Source organism: Macrotis lagotis, chromosome 2 (assembly GCF_037893015.1).
Source record: "Macrotis lagotis isolate mMagLag1 chromosome 2, bilby.v1.9.chrom.fasta, whole genome shotgun sequence".
Classification (NCBI taxonomy): domain Eukaryota; kingdom Metazoa; phylum Chordata; class Mammalia; order Peramelemorphia; family Peramelidae; genus Macrotis; species Macrotis lagotis.
In genome coordinates this window covers 241371348-241390055 of record NC_133659.1, presented here as the reverse complement: position 1 = coordinate 241390055, position 18708 = coordinate 241371348, and the positions used below count along the sequence as shown (strand labels likewise).

The 18708-nt window shown below is 44.7% G+C and overlaps 4 protein-coding genes across 6 annotated transcripts in view; 2 read left to right on the top strand and 2 right to left on the bottom strand.

The window, feature by feature from the left end:
- Positions 1-536, bottom strand: part of PELP1 (proline, glutamate and leucine rich protein 1) — a 51826-nt gene extending 51290 nt beyond the window's left edge. Inside the window, exon 1 of the mRNA XM_074225422.1 lies at positions 73-536. The gene's annotated coding sequence lies outside the window, so the exon portion shown is untranslated. The remainder of the gene's footprint in view (positions 1-72) is intronic.
- MED11 (mediator complex subunit 11) lies at positions 73-7036 on the top strand. The gene is made up of 3 exons (XM_074225428.1): positions 73-478; positions 967-1101; positions 2421-7036. Exons 1-3 carry the CDS (start codon positions 394-396, stop codon positions 2552-2554), a joined length of 354 nt encoding a protein of 117 aa, XP_074081529.1. The 5' UTR covers positions 73-393; the 3' UTR covers positions 2555-7036.
- On the bottom strand, positions 3138-9344 carry CXCL16 (C-X-C motif chemokine ligand 16). 2 transcript variants are annotated; one of them, XM_074225427.1, is made up of 5 exons: positions 8707-9270; positions 8049-8181; positions 7438-7520; positions 4770-5138; positions 3138-3299 (listed from the first exon to the last, which is right to left on the bottom strand). In XM_074225427.1, the coding sequence occupies exons 1-5, from the start codon at positions 8801-8803 to the stop codon at positions 3247-3249; spliced, it is 735 nt and encodes a 244-aa protein (XP_074081528.1). In that variant the 5' UTR covers positions 8804-9270; the 3' UTR covers positions 3138-3246. The 2 variants fall into 2 exon arrangements, with proteins under 2 accessions (XP_074081528.1, XP_074081527.1); XM_074225426.1 differs by lacking the exon at positions 3138-3299 and having other exon boundaries at positions 3659-5138; positions 8707-9344.
- A 44-nt stretch (positions 9345-9388) lies between these two features.
- Positions 9389-16873, top strand: ZMYND15 (zinc finger MYND-type containing 15). Of its 2 annotated transcripts, none has more exons than XM_074225424.1 (14): positions 9389-9544; positions 10126-10704; positions 12072-12306; positions 12565-12720; positions 12828-12988; positions 13285-13437; positions 14121-14201; positions 14394-14510; positions 14713-14801; positions 15143-15241; positions 15431-15584; positions 15704-15762; positions 16067-16227; positions 16558-16873. In XM_074225424.1, exons 2-14 carry the CDS (start codon positions 10131-10133, stop codon positions 16727-16729), a joined length of 2211 nt encoding a protein of 736 aa, XP_074081525.1. In that variant the 5' UTR covers positions 9389-9544; positions 10126-10130; the 3' UTR covers positions 16730-16873. The 2 variants fall into 2 exon arrangements, with proteins under 2 accessions (XP_074081525.1, XP_074081524.1); XM_074225423.1 differs by having other exon boundaries at positions 9390-9544; positions 10126-10707; positions 16558-16872.
- The last annotated feature ends 1835 nt before the right edge of the window (positions 16874-18708 follow it).

Sequence of the window (18708 nt, the reverse complement as noted above, 5' to 3'; positions counted from 1 at the left end):
CAGCCTGGGGAAGGGTTCCTGGGGAAGGCAGGTTTCCTTACACCTAAAGAATGTAAGCGTCCCAAACCTTACCCTAGTTCTGTCTGTGCAGCTCTAAGCATCTTGGGAGTTGTAGTCCACCAGAAGTCAAGCTGCGCGGGGCTTCTAGGAAGCAGTAGTTTACCAAGAAGCTGGTTAGGGCTGGTCGGCCGGAAGTTGTAAGGGGGAGGGGGAAGCGTCAGCGTCTACCGGGAGCTGCCGGGGAGGCATCGCCGCGCGGCGCTCCTCGGGAGTTACAGTGCACCTCCAGCGGGGGGAGGCCGGCTTCTGTCGGCTCCACGCGAGCAAGACTCGCGGGCTTCCCAGTCCGGTGGCCGCCGGGCAGCAGTTGCAGCAAGCATTCCCATTACACTCATGGCGACTTATAGCTTGGCGAACGAACGGCTGCGGGCCTTGGAGGACATCGAACGGGAGATAGGAACCATCCTGCAGAGCGCCGGTGAGTCGGCTTCAGAAGCCCCAAGCCCTGCCTCGCTGCACATGCGCTTCGCTCTCTGCCTCTTAGCGGTTCCTTCTTCCCGGGCAGGGCGGGGCCTCCTGGCCGGGCTACGGCTCAGGGGGCGGAGCTCCGGCTCGGGGTGGGGGCGGGGACGGACTTCCAGGGGCGGAGCTCCGGCTCGGGGTGGGGGCGGGGACGGACTTCCAGGGGCGGAGCTCCGGCTCGGGGTGGGGGCGGGGACGGACTTCCAGGGGCCGGAGCTCCGGCTCGGGGTGGGGGCGGCCTTGCAGGGGGCGGGGCTCCGGCTCGGGTGGGGGCGGGCTTGCAGGAGGCGGGGCTCCGGCTCGGGTGGGGGCGGGCTTGCAGAGGGCGGGGCTCCGGCTCGGGTGGGGGCGGGCTTGCAGGGGGCGGGGCTCCGGCTCGGGTGGGGGCGGGCTTGCGGGGGAAGCTCCGCCCCCTGAGCGAAATCTCGGGTTTCTCCGGGGCAGGGAATGTGATCTTGGAGCTGTCCAAGGAGAAGGCCAACGAACGGCTGCTGGACCGGCAGGCGGCAGCCTTCACCTCTTCCGTGCAGCACGTGGAGGCGGAACTGTCAGCCCAGATCCGATACCTGACCCAGGTAGGTGCCTGGGAGAGTGCCCTGCTCCGGCAAGGCTCAAGGCCTGGGAGCTGGAATTCGAGCTTTGCATTTGGGCACTTGGTTTGGGTTGTTGGCGGTGTTTAAAATCTAAGCAACCCAGGTATCTTCTTCACCCTCATCAGCTTATCAGGGAAAAAAAAGAGGACAAAGAGGCCCTTGTGCTGATCATTGCCCCCAAGTAACCCAAAACTGAAGGATGTCAAGAAACTGAATGGTGGGCTGATTGCATCCCAGTCAAATTCACTGATTTCAGTCCCAGAATCTTGTTTATTTTTAAAGTTACACACCCCCCCCAGTGACTTTCTCCATACAGCTAGGTAATTACTAAGTGTCTGAGGTCACATTTGAACTCAAGTCCTCCTGACTCCAGGGCCACTGCTATCTTATCTACCTAGCTACCCCTATTTTATTTTATTTTATTTTATTTTATTTTATTTTATTTTTTTAGGATTTTGCAAGGTAAATGGGGTTAAGTGGCTTTCCCAAGGCCACTAAGCTAGGTAATTAAGTGTCTGAGGTCAGATTTGAACTCAGGTACTCCTGACTCCAGGGCCAGTGCTCTATCTTATCTACCTAGCTACCCCTATTTTATTTTATCTTATTTTTTTTAGGATTTTGCAAGGCAAATGGGGTTAAGTGACTTTCCCAAGGCCACACAGCTAGGTAATTATCAAGTGTCTGAGACCAGATTTGAACTCAGGTACTCCTGACTCCAGGGCTGGTGCTCTATCCACTGCACTACCTAGTCACCCCTCGCTACCCCTATTTTAAAGTTCTAAATACCTGAGTATTATGGTTTGCAGTAACAGGACTGCCAAGGGAAAGGAGAAAGGAACACTTGGGAGCCAGGAAGACCTATTTTCAAATACTGTCTCAGAGTTAGTATTTGTGTGGGTCATTTTATTGGTCTGTACCTTATTTTCCATAATTGTAAAATTATGGGGTTGGACCCAGTAACCTTTAATAACACCGCTAGTTCTAAATCTGTGACTCAAAATCCTCTGACTTCCTTTCCATTTCAAAGTCAATAACCCTAAAACCAAGCTGGAAAGCAACTGGAAGGAAAGATACATTAAACCATAAGTTTCATAAAGATAGTGACCAGTTTAATATTGTATCACTCCCAGTATCTTGAACAGAACTTTAAGCAAATGCTTAATAATTATTTTTTGAAGAAATTAGTGAAGTAACTTTATATCTGGGTTTTCAATAGATATCTAGATCCCTCAAGACAATTAGAGGTGGGATATGAAATAGGATGCAGATAAGAACCATTTGACATGTGTATTCATTCTTAGGTAGCAACTGGCCAGCCTCATGAAGGATCCAGCTACTCATCACGAAAGGACTGCCAGATGGCTCTAAAACGAGTAGATTATGCACGATTGAAACTAAGTGAACTGGCACGAACCTGTGAACAGGTGCTGGAGACTTAAAGTAGGGTAGAAACCCTTCCTTTCCCCTTTTTTCCATACCTCAGGCCATGATACTAAGTAAAGAGAAGACGGAGGAGAAGAAAATGGTGTGCCACCAGATTTCACCATTAAGAAAATCCAAGGGAAAGAAACAAAATGACTTTTTCACCTAAGAACTCTCTACACATTGCCCTCTTTAACCAGGACTTGGAGATACTAATTTATAACTTCCTTCTTCCACTTTACGTTTCCATTTTCTAGTGATATTTTGTATTCTTCTTGCCACTTTGGTCCAACTCAGACACATAAAATAGAAAATCTGACTTTTAATAAACAAACATATTTCATACATAATAAGGTAGGTGGGGATAGATGCACCTAATTAGGCAGGGGATAAAAGGAAAACAGCTGGAAGACTAGTAGGGTGGGGGAAAAGAGCAAGGCAGTACCTTGAAACTGAGGTGGGAAGCAGGAAGAGTAAATTAGCTAATTTCACTTAGGTTCATCCTAGATAGAGCAGAACAGTGTAAGGAAAGATATTGATGAGAAAGACAGAATTGTCAAACAGAAGAGGATTTCTGGAAGACATTGACTGCAAAATAGATTCAGAAATGAGAAAACAATCACATTTAATTAAACTAATACCAAACATTATTGTAGAATAGTTGCCTTAGAAGAAAAGTCTAGCTGTGTCCATATGACTGAAGTATGATTTACATCCAGGAGTCAGGAGGATTTGTCTCACAAGGGATTATCAGCTCAAAACCTAGAAAGATGAGAGAGAAGGGAGACTGGATCCCTGAAAATGGGAGTTGTGGGCAGTGTGTTGTGAGAAATATTCTTTAAGGCTGTGAAACTGGGCAACAAAACTGTACAATCTGGATCCTGTATTCCTCTCCAACATTCATTTTCTACTTCTCCCTTCCTCTGCTCTAGCAAAATTGGTCTATTCATGGATCCTAGAACATGTCTAATATCTTTATTCAAAATAATTCACCCATCCTACAATGTTTCTATGCCTACTCTCAGTTTATCTAAGTCCTAAGCCCTTCTTTTTATTAAAGATTTTATTTGAGTTTTACAATTTTCCCCCCCAATCTTACTTCCCTCCCCCAACCCCCCCCACAGAAAGCAATTTGTCAATCTTTCCTTTGTTTCCATGTTGTACATTGATCCAAATTGAGTGTGATGAGAGAGAAATCATATCCTTAAGGAAGAAACAAAAAAGTGTAAGAGATAACAAGATCAGAGAATAAGATATCTGGGGTTTTTTTCCCCTAAATTAAAGGAAATAGTCCTTGAATTTTGTTCGAGCTCCATGGTTCTTTATCTAGATACAGATGGTATTCTCCATTGCAAACAGCCCAAAATTGTCCCTGATTGTTGCACTGATGGAATGAGCAAGTCCATCAAGGTTGATCATTTCAAAAGCCCTTCTTAAGTCATATGTGGAACTTTTCACAACTGGCACCATCTGGGCTAAAACTGACTACTACCATTGGTCTTGTTAGGCATCTTTTTTTTCAGGGCTAAGTCCTGTTTGCTCAATCAGGTGGTAAGCCTCTCAAAATAAAAGATGTCTTATGGTTTCTTTGAATTCAAAGAGGCCCAAATGGTGCTACAAATACAATAGGTACTCAGTGTGTGATGATTGTTGTGCCACTCAAAATAAAGCCATAGATTCAATGTCATAAGACCACAGTCTTAGACATGATTCTGCCACCAACTAACCAGTAGGGATGATCTCAACTGAGTCTTAGAAATTGTTTCTTCCTCTATAAGGTGGTTGCTTAGAAGGATATAATATAAAGGATAGAAGTAATATACTCAACTGCATCAGCAAAACCTGACTTCAGTTCCTGGTTCTGCCATTTGGATTGTAGGATTTTGAGTTGGAAGAGACTTTAAATTCCTTGTACAGATGAGAATGAGGCCCAGAAAAGAGGAACTGATTTCATAGCATCATATGAGCTTAGCAAGGGCTTCAAAAGTCATCTACTCCAAGGCCTTCATTTTATAGATAAGAAAATGGGGACCCATAGCCATATAGTGGCAGAGTCAAAATTTTAACCTAGGTCCTCCAATTCTTAATCTAGGGATTTTTATAGTATAATAGGCAGCCTCTGAATTGAAGGACCAGAGACTGGAAAGGGAGCTGAGACCAGAAGAGCAGATTCTCTTGGTCCTTGATATAACTCAGATTTATGGGACCAGAACACTTGGACCCCATGTTTACCTTTGGTATGCTGCTTTGAAGATTCTACAGGTACTCTCTTCCGACACAGGACATAAGCAAGAGCTCCAATAAGAACAAAGACAATCCCAAGTAGGCACAGGACAGGTATAGTTGCAGGGGTACCCAGGTGGGCCATCTGTTCCTTCTCTGCTTCCCACTTCAGGTTTGTGATGCTGCTGTTCTTCAAAGGGGCACTGGTGGTGTCATTGAGATACCTATTCCTCATTCCTCTGGGCTGGGTTCTTGATGACTGGTTAGTTTGAGAGACTGGATTGGTGGTGGTGAATGGTGAGTGAGCCAGTTCTGTTGGCTTAGGGCCCTGGATCCCAGTAGTGGGGATATCATCCTGGGTACGCTGTTTTCCACATTCTGGGAAGACAAGATGAAAGAAGTCTGGGAGACTGAAGAGTAATATGAAGAAATAGAGAATGGAAGTAAAGGAGCTAGTAGAGATAAGGTGGGTAAGAGATTTAAGTAGAAGACTCAATGTGGAGGGGGGAGTAGATGTTAAGAGATATAACTCCTTACTCCAGTGTTGCCAACAATCTTTCCTCCTCAATCAATAAGTATTTAATAAATGTTTATTATATAAAGAACTGTGCTAAAAGCAGAGATAAAATGAAAAAGAGAAAACCTAAACCTGCCCTAAAGGAGCTGACATTCCCTTTGCCCCTCATTTAAAAACAAAATTAAGGCAATGGGGTTAAGTGATTTGCCCAAGGTCACACAGTTAGGTAATTATTAAATGTCTGAAGCTGGATTTGAACTCAGGTCCTCCCTACTCCAGGGCTGGTACTCTATTCCCTCATTTTTTTTTTAACATTGTTATTGCTAACTTTTGATTTTTACATTGCCAGAATGTCTTCTAGTATTTCCACCTCTCTCCCAGAGAGCTACCATTCCACATAAAATATTTTTTAAGAAAGAGGAAGAAGGGGCGGCTAGGTGGCGCAGTGAATAGAGTACCAGAGAGGAGTACCTGAGTTCAAATCTAGCCTCATGTACTTAATTACCTAGCTGTGTGGCCTTGGGCAAGCCACTTAACCCCATTTGCCTTGCTAAAAAAAAAATCTTAAAAAAAAAGAGGGGGGTCGGCTAGGTGGCACAGTGGATAAAGCACCAGCCCTGGAGTCAGGAGTACCTGGGTTCAAATCTGGTCTCAGACACTTAATAATTACCTAGCTGTGTGGCCTTGGGCAAACCACTTAACCCCATTTGCCTTGCAAAAACCTTAAAAAAAAAAAGAGGAAGAGGAGAAAAAAATCAAACCAAGCAAAACTAAAAATATATGGTAATTTACATCCATGGATCTATATCATCAAAGGAATAAGAGGGTGTCAAATCTATTCTTCAGGGCCATACTTGTTCTCTAATTTTCCAACACTTGATTTTTTTTAGCAGTTCTTTTCATTATCATTTTTTAAACATTATGTGTATTACTTTTTTATTTTACTTCACTTTGTATCAGATCATGTAAATCCTTTCACAATTTCTTAACCAATAAATCTTTCTAATTCAGTCTTTTCCTTCCTGACCTATTCAGCATTTGACAGTGTTATGACTGATGGTAGTTATTCTCTCCTCCCTATGTTTTTTGTGTGTTTGTTTGCAAGGCATTGGGGTTAAGTGACTTACCCATGGTCAGACAGCTAGGTGGTTATTAAATATCTGAGGCTTCTAATCACTGCAACACCTAGCTGCCCCCTCTTCCTTGTGTTATAGCTTTCTGAATCTCATATGACCAGGTGATTGTTTCTCATTTTCCTTTGCTGCATCATTCTCTATGTCCCTTCTTTGCCTAGATGTATACCTATGGCTCTATCCTGTGAACCTCTTCTTTTTCTATATCCCCCTTTCTTTAATCTCATCACCTACCATATGTTCATTTATTATCTATTCAAATGATTCCCAAATCCATGAAGCCATCTCTCACCTCTTTCCTGAACTCCAAACCTTTAACTCAGCCTTCAGTTCTTTTTGTTCAGTAATGTACAAGTTTTCTTGGCAGAAGTATTTTAGTAATTTGCCATTGCCATCTCCAATAACAGACAAGGAAACTGAGGTGAACAGGGTGAAGTGATTTGCCCAGGATCACATAGCTAGTAAGTATCTTGAGGCTGGATTTGAACTCAGAAAGAGGAGTCTTCCTGACTCCAGGCCTGGCACTCTATCCACTCTGCCACCTAGCTGCACATATCTTGGCACAGTTTCCTTCAAAGCCCAGCTCATTTGTCCTCTTTCCTGATCAGCCCAGTTATTAGTGCCTTTTCCCCTGAAATGTCTTTGAATTTATTTTGAATGTTGTTTCCTCCTTGTAGACTGTAAGGTCAAGATTTTTGTCTTTGCATCCTCAATATCTAGCATAATGCCTGGCTCATGGTAGGGTTTCAATGTTTGTTGAGTTGCTCAGTCTATGCCTATTAAATTTAACTGAGAAAAGGAGAGAACTGGAAGGAAGATTATAACCTGAGAGAAAGCAGAAAAGCAGTTGATTTGGAAGACAAAGAGATGAGGAATTCTAGGAAACAACTGATAGGAAGAAGAGAAGGAACAGGTCTAAAGATGATAGGACTCTTCTTGAAAATAGAATATAGGATAAAGAGAAAGTTTTAGAGAAATGTTAATAATGGAAAGAGGAGGGAAGAAATTTAGTTATGTAGACTCTCACCTTGATTGTCAAAGCAAGTCCTCAGCTTCTGGACCCAGGCTTTTTTGGAGCTCGAACACAGAGTTCTTCTTGGTAGGTGGAACCTGGTTAGGCATTGGAGAAGGTGTACTGCCTCAATTCCCATTTTTTTAGTTTCAGTTTTGCTCTTTTTAAAACTACTAGAAACCTAGTTCAACTGACCCTTCCTTATTCCTTTTTTTTTTAAGAAAAACATTTTTATTTCCTGAAGCTATTGTGGAAACTTACTGTTTTGCCATGCTGAAAAGGACTCTAATTAATATAGGGGAAAGAAATATCAACATGATCACAAAACACATTGAGAAATGACCAACCTGATTATTTTTTGACATCTCCAACTTTGAAAAAACTGTTCTTTATAATTATTTTAACACTCATTTTTTCACTTTCGGTTCCAAATTCCTCATTCCTAAGCAATGAAACAATACGGGATTCCCCAGCTACTGGGCAAAGTAGAGTTTACTTGGTGGGAGGGGAATTTAAGAGAACCTGGTGATTATGGATTCTGGGAGATACACAGCCAGGAAAGGTCTGTTAGGAGCAAGTAAGCAGTTGAAGGTAGGGAGAGAAAGGGGGGTGAGGATGAGCATTACCTTATGTAGTTGTGGCAGCTTTCATATTTCTGTAGATTAGTAATGAGTACTTGCCAGAGTTTGGGATTCGGGGTATCATTCAGCTTCCAGTCACAAGGGCAACTTCCAACAATACTGCCCTGGTTTCCAGTGACTAAAGGGGAGAAGGAATAGTGGCCAATAGTTATCTCCCCAATTTCACTTGCCACATCGACCACAACCACTATCCCAGTCTACCCATCTATCTCCATGACTTAGGGGTCTTAACTAAGGGTTAGGGTGTCTTGACCAGTATTCCCAATGGTCAATCAACACCTCTATCCTGGAGGAAGACCTAAAATCCCAGCTTCTCCCTGCCGCCCCCTCACACCCTCACTTTTTTCCATCGACCTTCGCCTTAGCCCTCCTATTTTCCTCTGCAAAGGGTATCAGACTCACCTCTTACATTATGTAAATTCCTACTCCCTGTAGGAGCCCACAAGACCTGTCCCTTGAATCCGACAACTTCTTTGTCACGTAACTAACCCTTATCTATGGTCTACCCTAAACCACAAGGACATTTTACTCTTCCCAGAACTCTGCAGTTCTTGGTCCCGGGACTCCTCCCACCCTCCGCTCCACTTCTTTTCTCAATCCACGCTCCCCAAATGGAACCCATCCATTTGCCAACCCCTCACACCTATCTGGATCGGCATCAACAAGAAGAACATCAAAAGTGTCCTGGAACTTCTCATGCTCTGGTGCCCCTGGATGGCTAAGCCAGAGCTGCCAGCCATAAACTCTGGATTCCTGGAGTTACTAGGGTGGCAGTGGGGGGCGTGGCCCCAGGAACTTCTCTTCCACTTGTTCCCGCCCCCGAAAAAAATTCCGGGGAAGAAAGCTCCGATTTAGAAGACGCCTTTTCTTTTTGAGGCTGGGGTGTTGGGTTATCTTTGGTTTCGGTGGAAGGTGAAAAAAGAGGATGGCGTGGGAGGCCAAGCGACCACAGGGCAGACAGATTTTGAGAAAAAAGGAAGCACACAAACATGCAGGGACAGGCAAAGAAATGGAAATCGACCCCAACGAGCCCAAACTTGGAGTTGCTGAGCTTGGGAAATACCCACAACCATTTTCCCCAAATTCATGAGTGGATGTCACCTGGAGAAGTGACCTGGGCAGGGAGTAGGGGTATGGAGGGAGTGCCCCAAGGGGTCTGGAGTCTTTTGCAGAAGTATTTTGATAATCCAAGGTACTTTCACTTCCTCTTTTCCCAGGGTTAGGCGCCTGTAAATGGGAACTTACAAGCCTGGAAGAAGAAATAGAGATTAATTAGACATTTTTTTTAAATAAAAGAAGGAAACAAAAGTACTTGAGTGTTGACCTCCGAAGACTCGACTTGGCTGTAGGGGGACTCTAACTTCTAGATGGGGGTGGGGCGTTCTGCGCGAGGGTGCCAGGTCTAGGTTGGGGGGCGTGATGTCACAGCCCTCCCCCACGCTACCACAGTATTTACCTTCGAACAGAGACGGCCGCTGCAGGTGAGGTCGATGGGGTGGAGGAGAAATATGGGAAAGAGAGCCCCCAAAAATACATATCCAATCCAAATTTGATCTAGACCATGGACTACCTGGCTCCCTTGCCTTTTACTTTCTGATTATAGGCCGTTATGAGATTCACCTTTCCTAATGATTTCCCGTCTTTCTCCCTCAAAAAAAAAATCAGCCCGAATGAGATAATCCGCACCCTAGATTCAATTTCTGGGTTTAATCCAGTCCCTAATAATTTATATGTCCAGTCCCTATTCCCTATTCTCGGCAGTTAATGTCCCTTATTTACAGCCTCTATTCCTAACCTTAAAATAGCAAAACCTCTTAAACTTATGCTAAACTGTAGCCCTATCTTCCCCAATTTCTTTTGCACTTGATTCTTTCAACCACCTTCCCCCAGACCCCTATCCATGGTCCAATTTCCTATTTAATTTTAACCCTAGCTCATCCTTAAATCATAGTTTCCACTTCCCTATGTTTCACTCCCTCCTTTCCCACTCTCACTCCAGTTTCTCACATACTGTTTCCTGTGTTCCTTTTCTCCCTCTGTGGTGACTCCTTTGCTCTACTAGAAATCATGGAGTTTGTATCTGGTTATCGGGATGAGTTCCTCGACTTTGCTGCCCTTCTATTTGGCTGGTTCCGCAAGTTTGCCTCAGAGAGAGGAAATGGGGTCGGTGGGGGGAATGGGCCTGAGGGAAGATCAAGGTTGATGGAGGCCCAGGTGAGACGGTTGCCACCAGACCCTGCCCTCTGGGTCCTTCACATCTTGCCCAACCGTAGTGTGGGGATCAGCTTGGGGCAAGGTGCTAAACAGGGACCTGGACCAGGCCTAGGAGCTGCCCGTCTCTTGGGAGATGAGCCCCCTCTCTGTCTCAGAGACCTCAGTCCCTATGTCAGCTTTGTTAGCCTGGAAGATGGAGAAGAAGAGGAGGATGGGGAGGAAGAGGGTACAGGTGGAGAGGAAGGCAACCTGGAGGAAGAAGGAGAGCAGGCCACTACCAGCCGGGAGCCTACACAGGATGCTGAGACACCCGGGGAACCAGAAGATGCTGAGGAAGAGGCAGGAGGAGAAGACAGCAGTGGAGGGGACACCAGAGAGGATGGAGGAGAAGAAGAAATGGGGCCAGAGAAGAGAAGGGGAAAGAGAGGTGGTGAGATGCTCAACTATAACCTTACTCCCAGTTTTGACCCAGCTGCTCACTCTCTCCCAAGAATGATTGTTCCTACCCTTACTTTACCAAGCATTCTGCCAACATTTCCTTGCTGTTTTTGACCAGAGCCAAATTTAGGGCAAGACTTTTTACCTAGGCACTCTCAGCAAAGGAAGCACTCCATGCTGCTGTGCTCCAGAGACCATTAGTCCTGGAATCTTGTGCTTCTTGATCATCCACTAGCCCATGCCCTTGTTGAGATTAATGTGATGCAAGTCAAGTCCCAGGTCAAGGAATGGGGTGTCTAAAGAAAAAGTATTAATATTTTTCTCCATGTTGTAAGAAAATCCTGTCAGAAACATTTCTTTAAATTACTTTTCCATCTATAATCCAAGCCTTATTCTGCTCAGAGATGATAATTATTCACATTGGCACAAATTTTCTTATGTCCTTGGACATTTCTCTCTATCATAAGACATTCTGAAGTAACATTTATAGGAATACTCAATGTGGAACATTTCACGATATAAATTATAGTTAAATAAAAAATAAGGTTAACATTTTATATCAACAAATGGGAAAATAGTCAATCTTTCAGGCAAGTCCCTAGAGAATGAAACAGTCACTTTCTTCAAAAGCTCCCCCCTCTACAAGTCCCAGGTTACTTGAAGCAAACAAAAAAGATCTTGAATTGATTCTTTTATCCCTTTTGGGATAACAGGAACTAAGGGTAATGTCCTTAAGTGGGTCATCTCTCTAATCCTTCCTTAACCTATTTTCTTGGACCTTTAACTTTCTTTCTCTACCCTTTTTAGCTTTTCCTGAAGGAAAAAAGATTAGACTTAAGAGAAAGAGCAAAAATATTTTTAGTGGAAGATATTATTTCCTGAGAAAGTTAAGAAGTGATCAAATTTTCTTCCTTGTGGTAAATATGAAAACGACTAGCCTGGAGAAATAATTCTTAATATTTCCAGTTGAATTAAAAGAGATTTTAATGTGTAAGAGTGAAAGGTGGAGGCGGCTAGGTGGCGCAGTGGATAGAGTACTGGCCCTGGAGTCAGGAATACCTGAGTTCAAATCCAGACTCAGACACTTATTACCTAGCTGTGTGGCCTTGGTCAAGCCACTTAACCCCTTGCCTTATAAAAATCTTTAAAAAAAAAAAAGAGTGAAAGGTGGAGAGTGAAGTATGTTTACCTGATATATGAGAATTATTAATTACACCTCTGCTTCTGCCTCTCCTCAGGATCCTTCTCTTCCAAGACCTTCTCCCCCAGATTGTCTTCCTTTGTATATCAACTCTACTTTTCATTGATCTTAATCTTCCTTCCCTTTCACCTGACTTCTCCCCTCTCTTCTCCCAGATGCTGCCCCTCTACACCTGGCCTGCCTACTTCTAGTGACAGATGAACATGGCACTATTCTGGGCATTGACCTGCTGATGGGCGGACCCCAAGGAAGTGGAGGCAGAGCCACTGGGGCTGAGGGCCTGGCCCAAAGAGCTTACACTCTCCTCTGCCACAGTATGGCCTGCCCCATGGGAGCTGGAGACCCTAGAAGACCCAGACAACTCACAGTGGGAGACCCTCAGCTACATCGGTACAGAGATATGGGTCACAAAATGGTGTGGAAAATGGCACAGGGAGAAGAGAGGGGAAGCTTGGGGTCCTAAATGTATTGGCTTCAGTAGGGTATGGGAACTGAAAGGTGTGTATACTTATGTCTCTAATGAATAAAAGGACTAGAAATGGAGCCTGGGACCTGGATGTCCCATGCCACATCTCCTGATTGGTATGGGAAATTAGGGTTAGAGAGCTAGATGCCCATGCTGGAATTCTGACATCCTTCTCCACTCAGGGAACTGGAAAGTCTGGTGCCAAGGCTTGGGGTGAAGCTAGCAAAAGCCCCAATGAGGACATGGGGCCCCCGTCCTGGATTCACTTTTGCCTCACTCCGTGCCAGGGCCTGTCATGTTTGCCATAGACACAGTTTTGAGGTGAAGTTGATGCCCTGGTGAGTAGGAGTTATAGACATGGAAGAGGTCTATAGAGGCAGTTCTATTAGGTTATGTGTCCTATCCTTCCCAGTAACTATTTCACCCTCCATTCCATTTCTTCCAGCCCCCAGTGTGGTGCAGTCCTATATTGTGGGGAGACCTGTGTCTGGGCTGACTGGCGACGTAGGCCAGATGATGTGAGCCATCGATTCTGGTGCCCAAGACTTGCAGCTTTCATGGGGCGGGCTGGGGAGCTGGCAGCCTTGCCCTTCACCTATACTGCTGGTACCAGAAATATCTTAGCCCCTATCTTGGTCCCCTGAGGGACCAAGAATTAGGCCTTTAGAGAGTATAGAAAGGACCAAGGAATTGGGAAGGGGAAAGATGCTAGGTCTCCTAAAATAACACATTATAGGGTTGGTGAGAAGAGGAAAAGAATACTCTGAGATGAGGGGTCAGAAAAGGGGCATCTTGGGTGGGGACTCATGTACAAAATACAAGTATCTGTGTTAGCATGACAAAACTCCTTGGGGCCAGAAAGATAGATATCTGGGCCCTCACCCTCTTCTTTGCTCCTCCAGAGGTAACAAGTGAAATGTTTAACAAGGAGGCATTTCTGGCCTCCCGAGGTCTCACGCGAGGGTATTGGACTCAACTCAGCATGCTTCTCCCAGGTCCTGTTGCCCCAGGATACACCCCAGGCAATGGGCCTCCCCTCAGCCTCCTCCTCAGTGGTTAGTAGAGTATCCTGGGAGGTTGAGGGAAGCTGGAGAGGGGGACTGTGCCCAATTCTTTCCCGTCACCTCCTCCCAGCCTTGCTTGTATTCATCCTGCCCAAAGGCCATAGGGAATACAACTATAAAAATGCTGGAGGGTATTACAAGGAGGAGATAGTAGGAGAACAAGAGGATGTCCTAGGCAACGGGCAACAAGTTCTTACTAAGTGCCCAAGAGTATACTGAGGCTGGAGATACAAATAAGAGCAAAAAGAAAAACAAATTCCTGCCCTCAGCATTCTAATGGAAACTGAGGTGGTGGGTGGGAAAGGGAGAGGAATTTCAGAGGAAACTTCCTAGCTCCCTCCAAATCCACTTGAGGGTCACCTCAGGGTCATCCTATCCCCAAGTATCTTTGCAAGCTAGCATCTATCCTAGCCCACAAAAGTTTCTCCCCCTTAAGTCTCTTCCCTCCTCCATCCTCCAACCCCACTCCCCAGTTCTTATCCAAATTCCTCTAAGTGTAACTTCAGATCAGCTCTCTGTGGTGATGAGCAATTTACTTCCCTCATTCCTTAAAGCCCCTCTCCCTCCTTCCAGATCTAGAGTTACAAAATCATAGTTCCCCAATCTCCAAGGGATAAGGAGGACTAGACTAATGGGGGAATCCCTCCTCCACCCTTATCTACTTTTCCTCTCAGGAGACCCTTATCAGCTACTTCAAGGAGATGGACCTCCCCTGATGCCCCCAGTACCTCCTGACCCACCTCGAGGCCCTTTTGGTGAGGAGAAATGACCTTCATATCTGAAATGAAGAGAGGATGGTGGGGAAGACAGGAACCAGAGAGATCTGGTTGAGTGTCCTGGTGGGGAGAAATGTATAGAAGGGAACAAGACTGGAGGCCTATATCTCACAATAAGACTTCATCTATCCATCAATTTATTCCTTCTCTTCTCACCACCACTACCACCAGGTTCCTGGCAGGATTATTATGCATGGCGTGGCCTGGGCCTGGATTCTCCCTTGGCTGTTCTCCTTACCTACCCACTGACTGTCTACTATGTTATTACCCATCTGGTACCCCAGTCTTGTAAGAAAGGAACTGAGAAGATGGGTGGAATTGGAAGGGACTATAAATGGGGGAAATAGTGGAGGAGGTTGGGGATCAGACTGGAGTAAGAAAAGGTAAAGAACCAGAAGGTTGGAGATAAAGAGAACTGAGATGGGAGAGTTAAAGGATTATCATTTTAATAAACTGTCCCTCCCCCCTTCCCCTCCACATGTACATCTAGTCCCAGAGCTGAACATCCAGAACAAACAATCTCTGAAAATCCATGTGGTAGAGGCTGGGAAGGAGTTTGACCTCATCATGGTGTTTTGGGTGAGATCCAATTGGAAATCAGGTGGAGTGGATGGGACTAGGTTTCTGACATAGAACATACTGAGGAGGCAGATGACTGAGATGCTAAAGAAGAAGGTTCTGGGAGATTGAATTATTCAGGTCTTTGTTGAGAATGATCTGAAAAAAAACAGACACTGGGGTCTTAGAAGAGGGGACAGGAAAACTTGACCCTTATCAAGTAGGGAAACTGAGGAGACAGTAACTTAAGACATTCAGAAGGAACTGCACTGGAGCAATGTGGGGAAAGGACAAGTGTATTGTGGTAGGGGGAAAGGGGTGGACAGTCAAATGTGACATTCCCCGTTCTTCTGTCTATCTAGGAACTCTCTGTTCTTCTCCCTCATGTGGCCCTGGAGCTGCAATTTGTAGGTGGTGCTTTGCCTCCTGAGAGTGACCAGCAACATTTCACCCTTCAGAGGGTATGATGGTCTTGGGGGGGGGGGGAGAGGATTACTCTGATCAGAGAGGATCAGATACAATCCAGATATAGTCTCTGCCCCATGAGAGTCACAGAAAACTGTGCTCTTCTTTCCCATAATCTTTTCTCTCATTTTCATTTCTTCCTCTCTTGATCTATATCCAAGCTGTCTCTGATCTCCTTCTACCAGGATGGATCAGGAGTATCTGTCCGCCCAGGCTCTGGTGTATCTACCCGTCCAGGCTCAGGAGCTAAGGAGAAGGGAAGTCGCAGGGACCTTCAGATCAAGGTTTCTGCCCGGCCCTACCACCTACTGCAGGGGCCCAAGCCTGACCTAGTGATTGGTGAGAGGCCCAAATATTTGTGTGTGCATGCATGCATGTATCTGTGAGTGTCTGTGTGTTTGTGTGTGTGTTTGGGGGGGGGGGAGCTAGAGTACTCTACTCTCTCCCTTCTTCCTCAGGATTTAACTCTGGCTTTGGTCTCAAGGACACCTGGTTGAGTTCTCTGCCTCGATTACAGGTTTGGAGAGTAGAAAGGAAAAGAAGAGTAATGGAACTATGGGGAATAGTATCCCTTTCTTTCTTTTTGTTATTGACCACTCTTGGTCACTTGTTTACCCTTTAGATATGTTTAGGTATCTCTTAAGTCTGTGAATCACTCATAATCTCCCCCTTTTAGATTCTTTTCTTTTGGGAGTGGAGTGGTCTTAGATCTCTCTCTCTCTCTCTCTCTCTCCCCCCCTAAGACAAGGATCTGGGGTGGAAGTATACTTCCTACTTGGGAAGGCTTAAAGAGGCTCCTAATCCTGAATATTCTCCTCCAGTCTCTTAGAGTCCCTGCGTTTTTCACGGAGAGCAGTGAGTACAGCTGTGTCATGGATGAGCAGACTATGGCTGGGGCCACAGGAGGGGGGACCAGCCCCCCACAACCCAATCCCTTTCGCTCACCCTTCCGCCTCCGGGCCGCAGACAACTGCATGCCTTGGTGAGGGGCTTTTCTGATGCTTGAACCCCATCTACCTTGAAGGGGGGAATCCCTTAATCCCCAGCCCTTTACTTCCTCATCACTACTTTCTCTACTCTAACATTCCCCTATCATCATCCTAAACTTTCTATTCCTGGGCTTGTAGACTTTCCACATTTCTTCTTCTTCCCTCAAGAGTTTTTTGACAGGGCCAATTTCCTCCACCCCCTTTAACACCCATTCTACACACCCAGATTTATAATCACATCTATAGAATTCCACTCAGAGACCTCACCTACCTTCAGTCCTGCACCCTCTCATCCACACCCTGGCCCTGATCCTTCTCCTTAGGTACTGTAATGCCTTCATCTTTCACTTGGTCTACAAGCCTCCTCAGGGGAGTGGGACCCGGCCTGCCCCTGGGCCTGCCCCCCCTGTCCCAGTCCCAACAGTCCCTCTAGTCCCTGCCAGAAGACGAAGAGGAGAGAAGAGACCAAGTCGTGGAGGCCGAAGGCGAAGGTGAGAGTCAGAGCTGGAATGATCATTTCCCAAAAAATTTTAAAAAGAAGAACCTTCAGGCAGAAGGGAAAGATAGCTGGGGAAACAGGAAAGGTGAATAAAATTACTGGTTTAAGAGGCAAATGAAACAGTGTGAACTGGTCCACTTTGTCTCATTAGATCTTCTAGACAGCTGGGTGGCACTACGCATAGAATGCTGGATTTGGAGTCAGGAAAACCTGAGTTCAGATCCAGCCTCAGACACTTCCTAATTCTATAACCCTGGGCAAATCACTTAAATGCTATGTGACTCAATTTTCTCACCTGTAAAATGAAGATAATAATAATAGCCACATACTTCCCAAAGTTGTTGTGAGGATCAAAAGAGATAATGTTTGTAAAGTGCTAAGGACATTTGTTCCCCTCTTCCTTCCCCTATATAGAATCAATTAGTTCAAATATACACTGTCCTCTACCACAGATTCCTTGACACCTTGTTCTATTGACTTATATATTACCTAACCTGGTATATCGTAACCTATTCTCACTACTCCTTTCTGTGTTCCTATGTTTCACCCCAAAACTTCACCCCCAAACTCCATTTCCTCCAAGAAAGAGATGATCCTTCTTGATAAGACCAATCCTGATACTTGTACCCTTGGTACCATTCTCTCCCCCCCTTTTCCTCTAGAAATTTGTCATATCTATCATTCCTTTTCTTTTTCATTCAGTATATTTTTATCTACTAGATTGCTCCCTGATGCCTATAAAACATGATTTGATCTTCATTTTATATGCAAAAATAGAACAAAAAAAACCAAACCTGTTAGCCCTTTAATTCCCTTAATCAACCCATGATATATCTCTTCTTTTATAACCAAGTTCCTAATGTAAATCCTGGGTTCCAGGAAGAGAAGACATAAGAACAAGGTTCCAAGGTGTTTATGCATATATCAGAAATCCTTAACATCAAGCTAAGGTTAACCTAAACTACTTCAGAACAGAAGGTACTCCCAGGTAATAACTGTACCAACACCCCACAACTGTGGAAATTAACAATTTTCAGACTTCTTCAGTCATAAATCTTTCTGGGTTCAAAAAGGAAAGGTCTTGGCTATGATCTGAACATTAAAATATGAATTCTGAAAGATTATTATTAAAAACAAATATTCTCTCTAATTGGCTCTGCCTCCAATCTGATCTGAATTTTAAAAATCCTCCAATTCTGGGGTGGCTAGGTGGCATAGTGGATAAAGCACCGGCCTTGGAGTCAGGAGTAACTGGGTTCAAATCTGGTCTCAGGTACTTAACAATTACCTAGCTGTGTGGCCTTGGGCAAGCCACTTAACCCCATTTGCCTTGCAAAAAAAACAAAAAAAAAATCCTCCAATTCTTTTTGGGTTTGACTATGCTACTCTTAATCCCACTCCACTTATGCACAGTCAAAATATTTGAAAAAAAGAATAACACCTGAATTTTAAAAAAACAGCATTACATACCATCTAAATGAAGTAAACAAATGAATAAAGCTAACAAATGATTACTGCTTCTGTGGTAGCTGAAAGGGGACAAAGAGCTTTCTTTCTGCCTAAACACATCCATTGGTTTGGAGGAGAAACAGGTTAATAAATAATGAACACATACATAGATCAGCTCTCCTACTTCAGAGATGGCAATGGAAGAAAAAGGTAGTGGACTAAGTTTGTTCATCTCACCACCAAACAGCTGCCCAATCTGTTGTTCTCAGCTTCCTATCTGGTCTTTGTCTGGATATTTCCTATACTCCAACCACCATCTCTTCTATCCTCTACTGTCCTTTGCTCTCATTTGTCAAATGAGTAATGACTACCATTGTTCAGCTATGTGCTTTAATAGTTCTGAAGAAATACTAGAAGGTTCTCTATACTGCCATTCTATCATCCCACATTGCCTCCATTCATGCTCCTCCATATGGTTACCACTTATCTGCAGAAGTCCCTTCAAGGTCAAAAATCATAGGAACTT

Bases quoted from the DNA above. Each gene is read 5' to 3' on its own strand.
- MED11 (XM_074225428.1), top strand. From the start codon at position 394: ATGGCGACTTATAGCTTGGCGAACGAACGGCTGCGGGCCTTGGAGGAC. The intron at 479-966 runs GTGAGTCGGCTT...TCTCCGGGGCAG, and splicing joins AACCATCCTGCAGAGCGCCG to GGAATGTGATCTTGGAGCTG. The intron at 1,102-2,420 runs GTGCCTGGGAGA...ATTCTTAGGTAG, and splicing joins CCGATACCTGACCCAGGTAG to CAACTGGCCAGCCTCATGAA.
- CXCL16 (XM_074225426.1), bottom strand. From the start codon at position 8,803: ATGGCTGGCAGCTCTGGCTTAGCCATCCAGGGGCACCAGAGCATGAGA. The intron at 8,182-8,706 runs GTGTGAGGGGTT...TCTCCCCTTTAG, and splicing joins GTTGATGCCGATCCAGATAG to TCACTGGAAACCAGGGCAGT. The intron at 5,139-7,437 runs GTGAGAGTCTAC...TTGTCTTCCCAG, and splicing joins GACTTGCTTTGACAATCAAG to AATGTGGAAAACAGCGTACC.
- ZMYND15 (XM_074225423.1), top strand. From the start codon at position 10,131: ATGGAGTTTGTATCTGGTTATCGGGATGAGTTCCTCGACTTTGCTGCC. The intron at 14,202-14,393 runs GTGAGGAGAAAT...CACTACCACCAG, and splicing joins CCCACCTCGAGGCCCTTTTG to GTTCCTGGCAGGATTATTAT. The intron at 14,802-15,142 runs GTGAGATCCAAT...CTGTCTATCTAG, and splicing joins ACCTCATCATGGTGTTTTGG to GAACTCTCTGTTCTTCTCCC.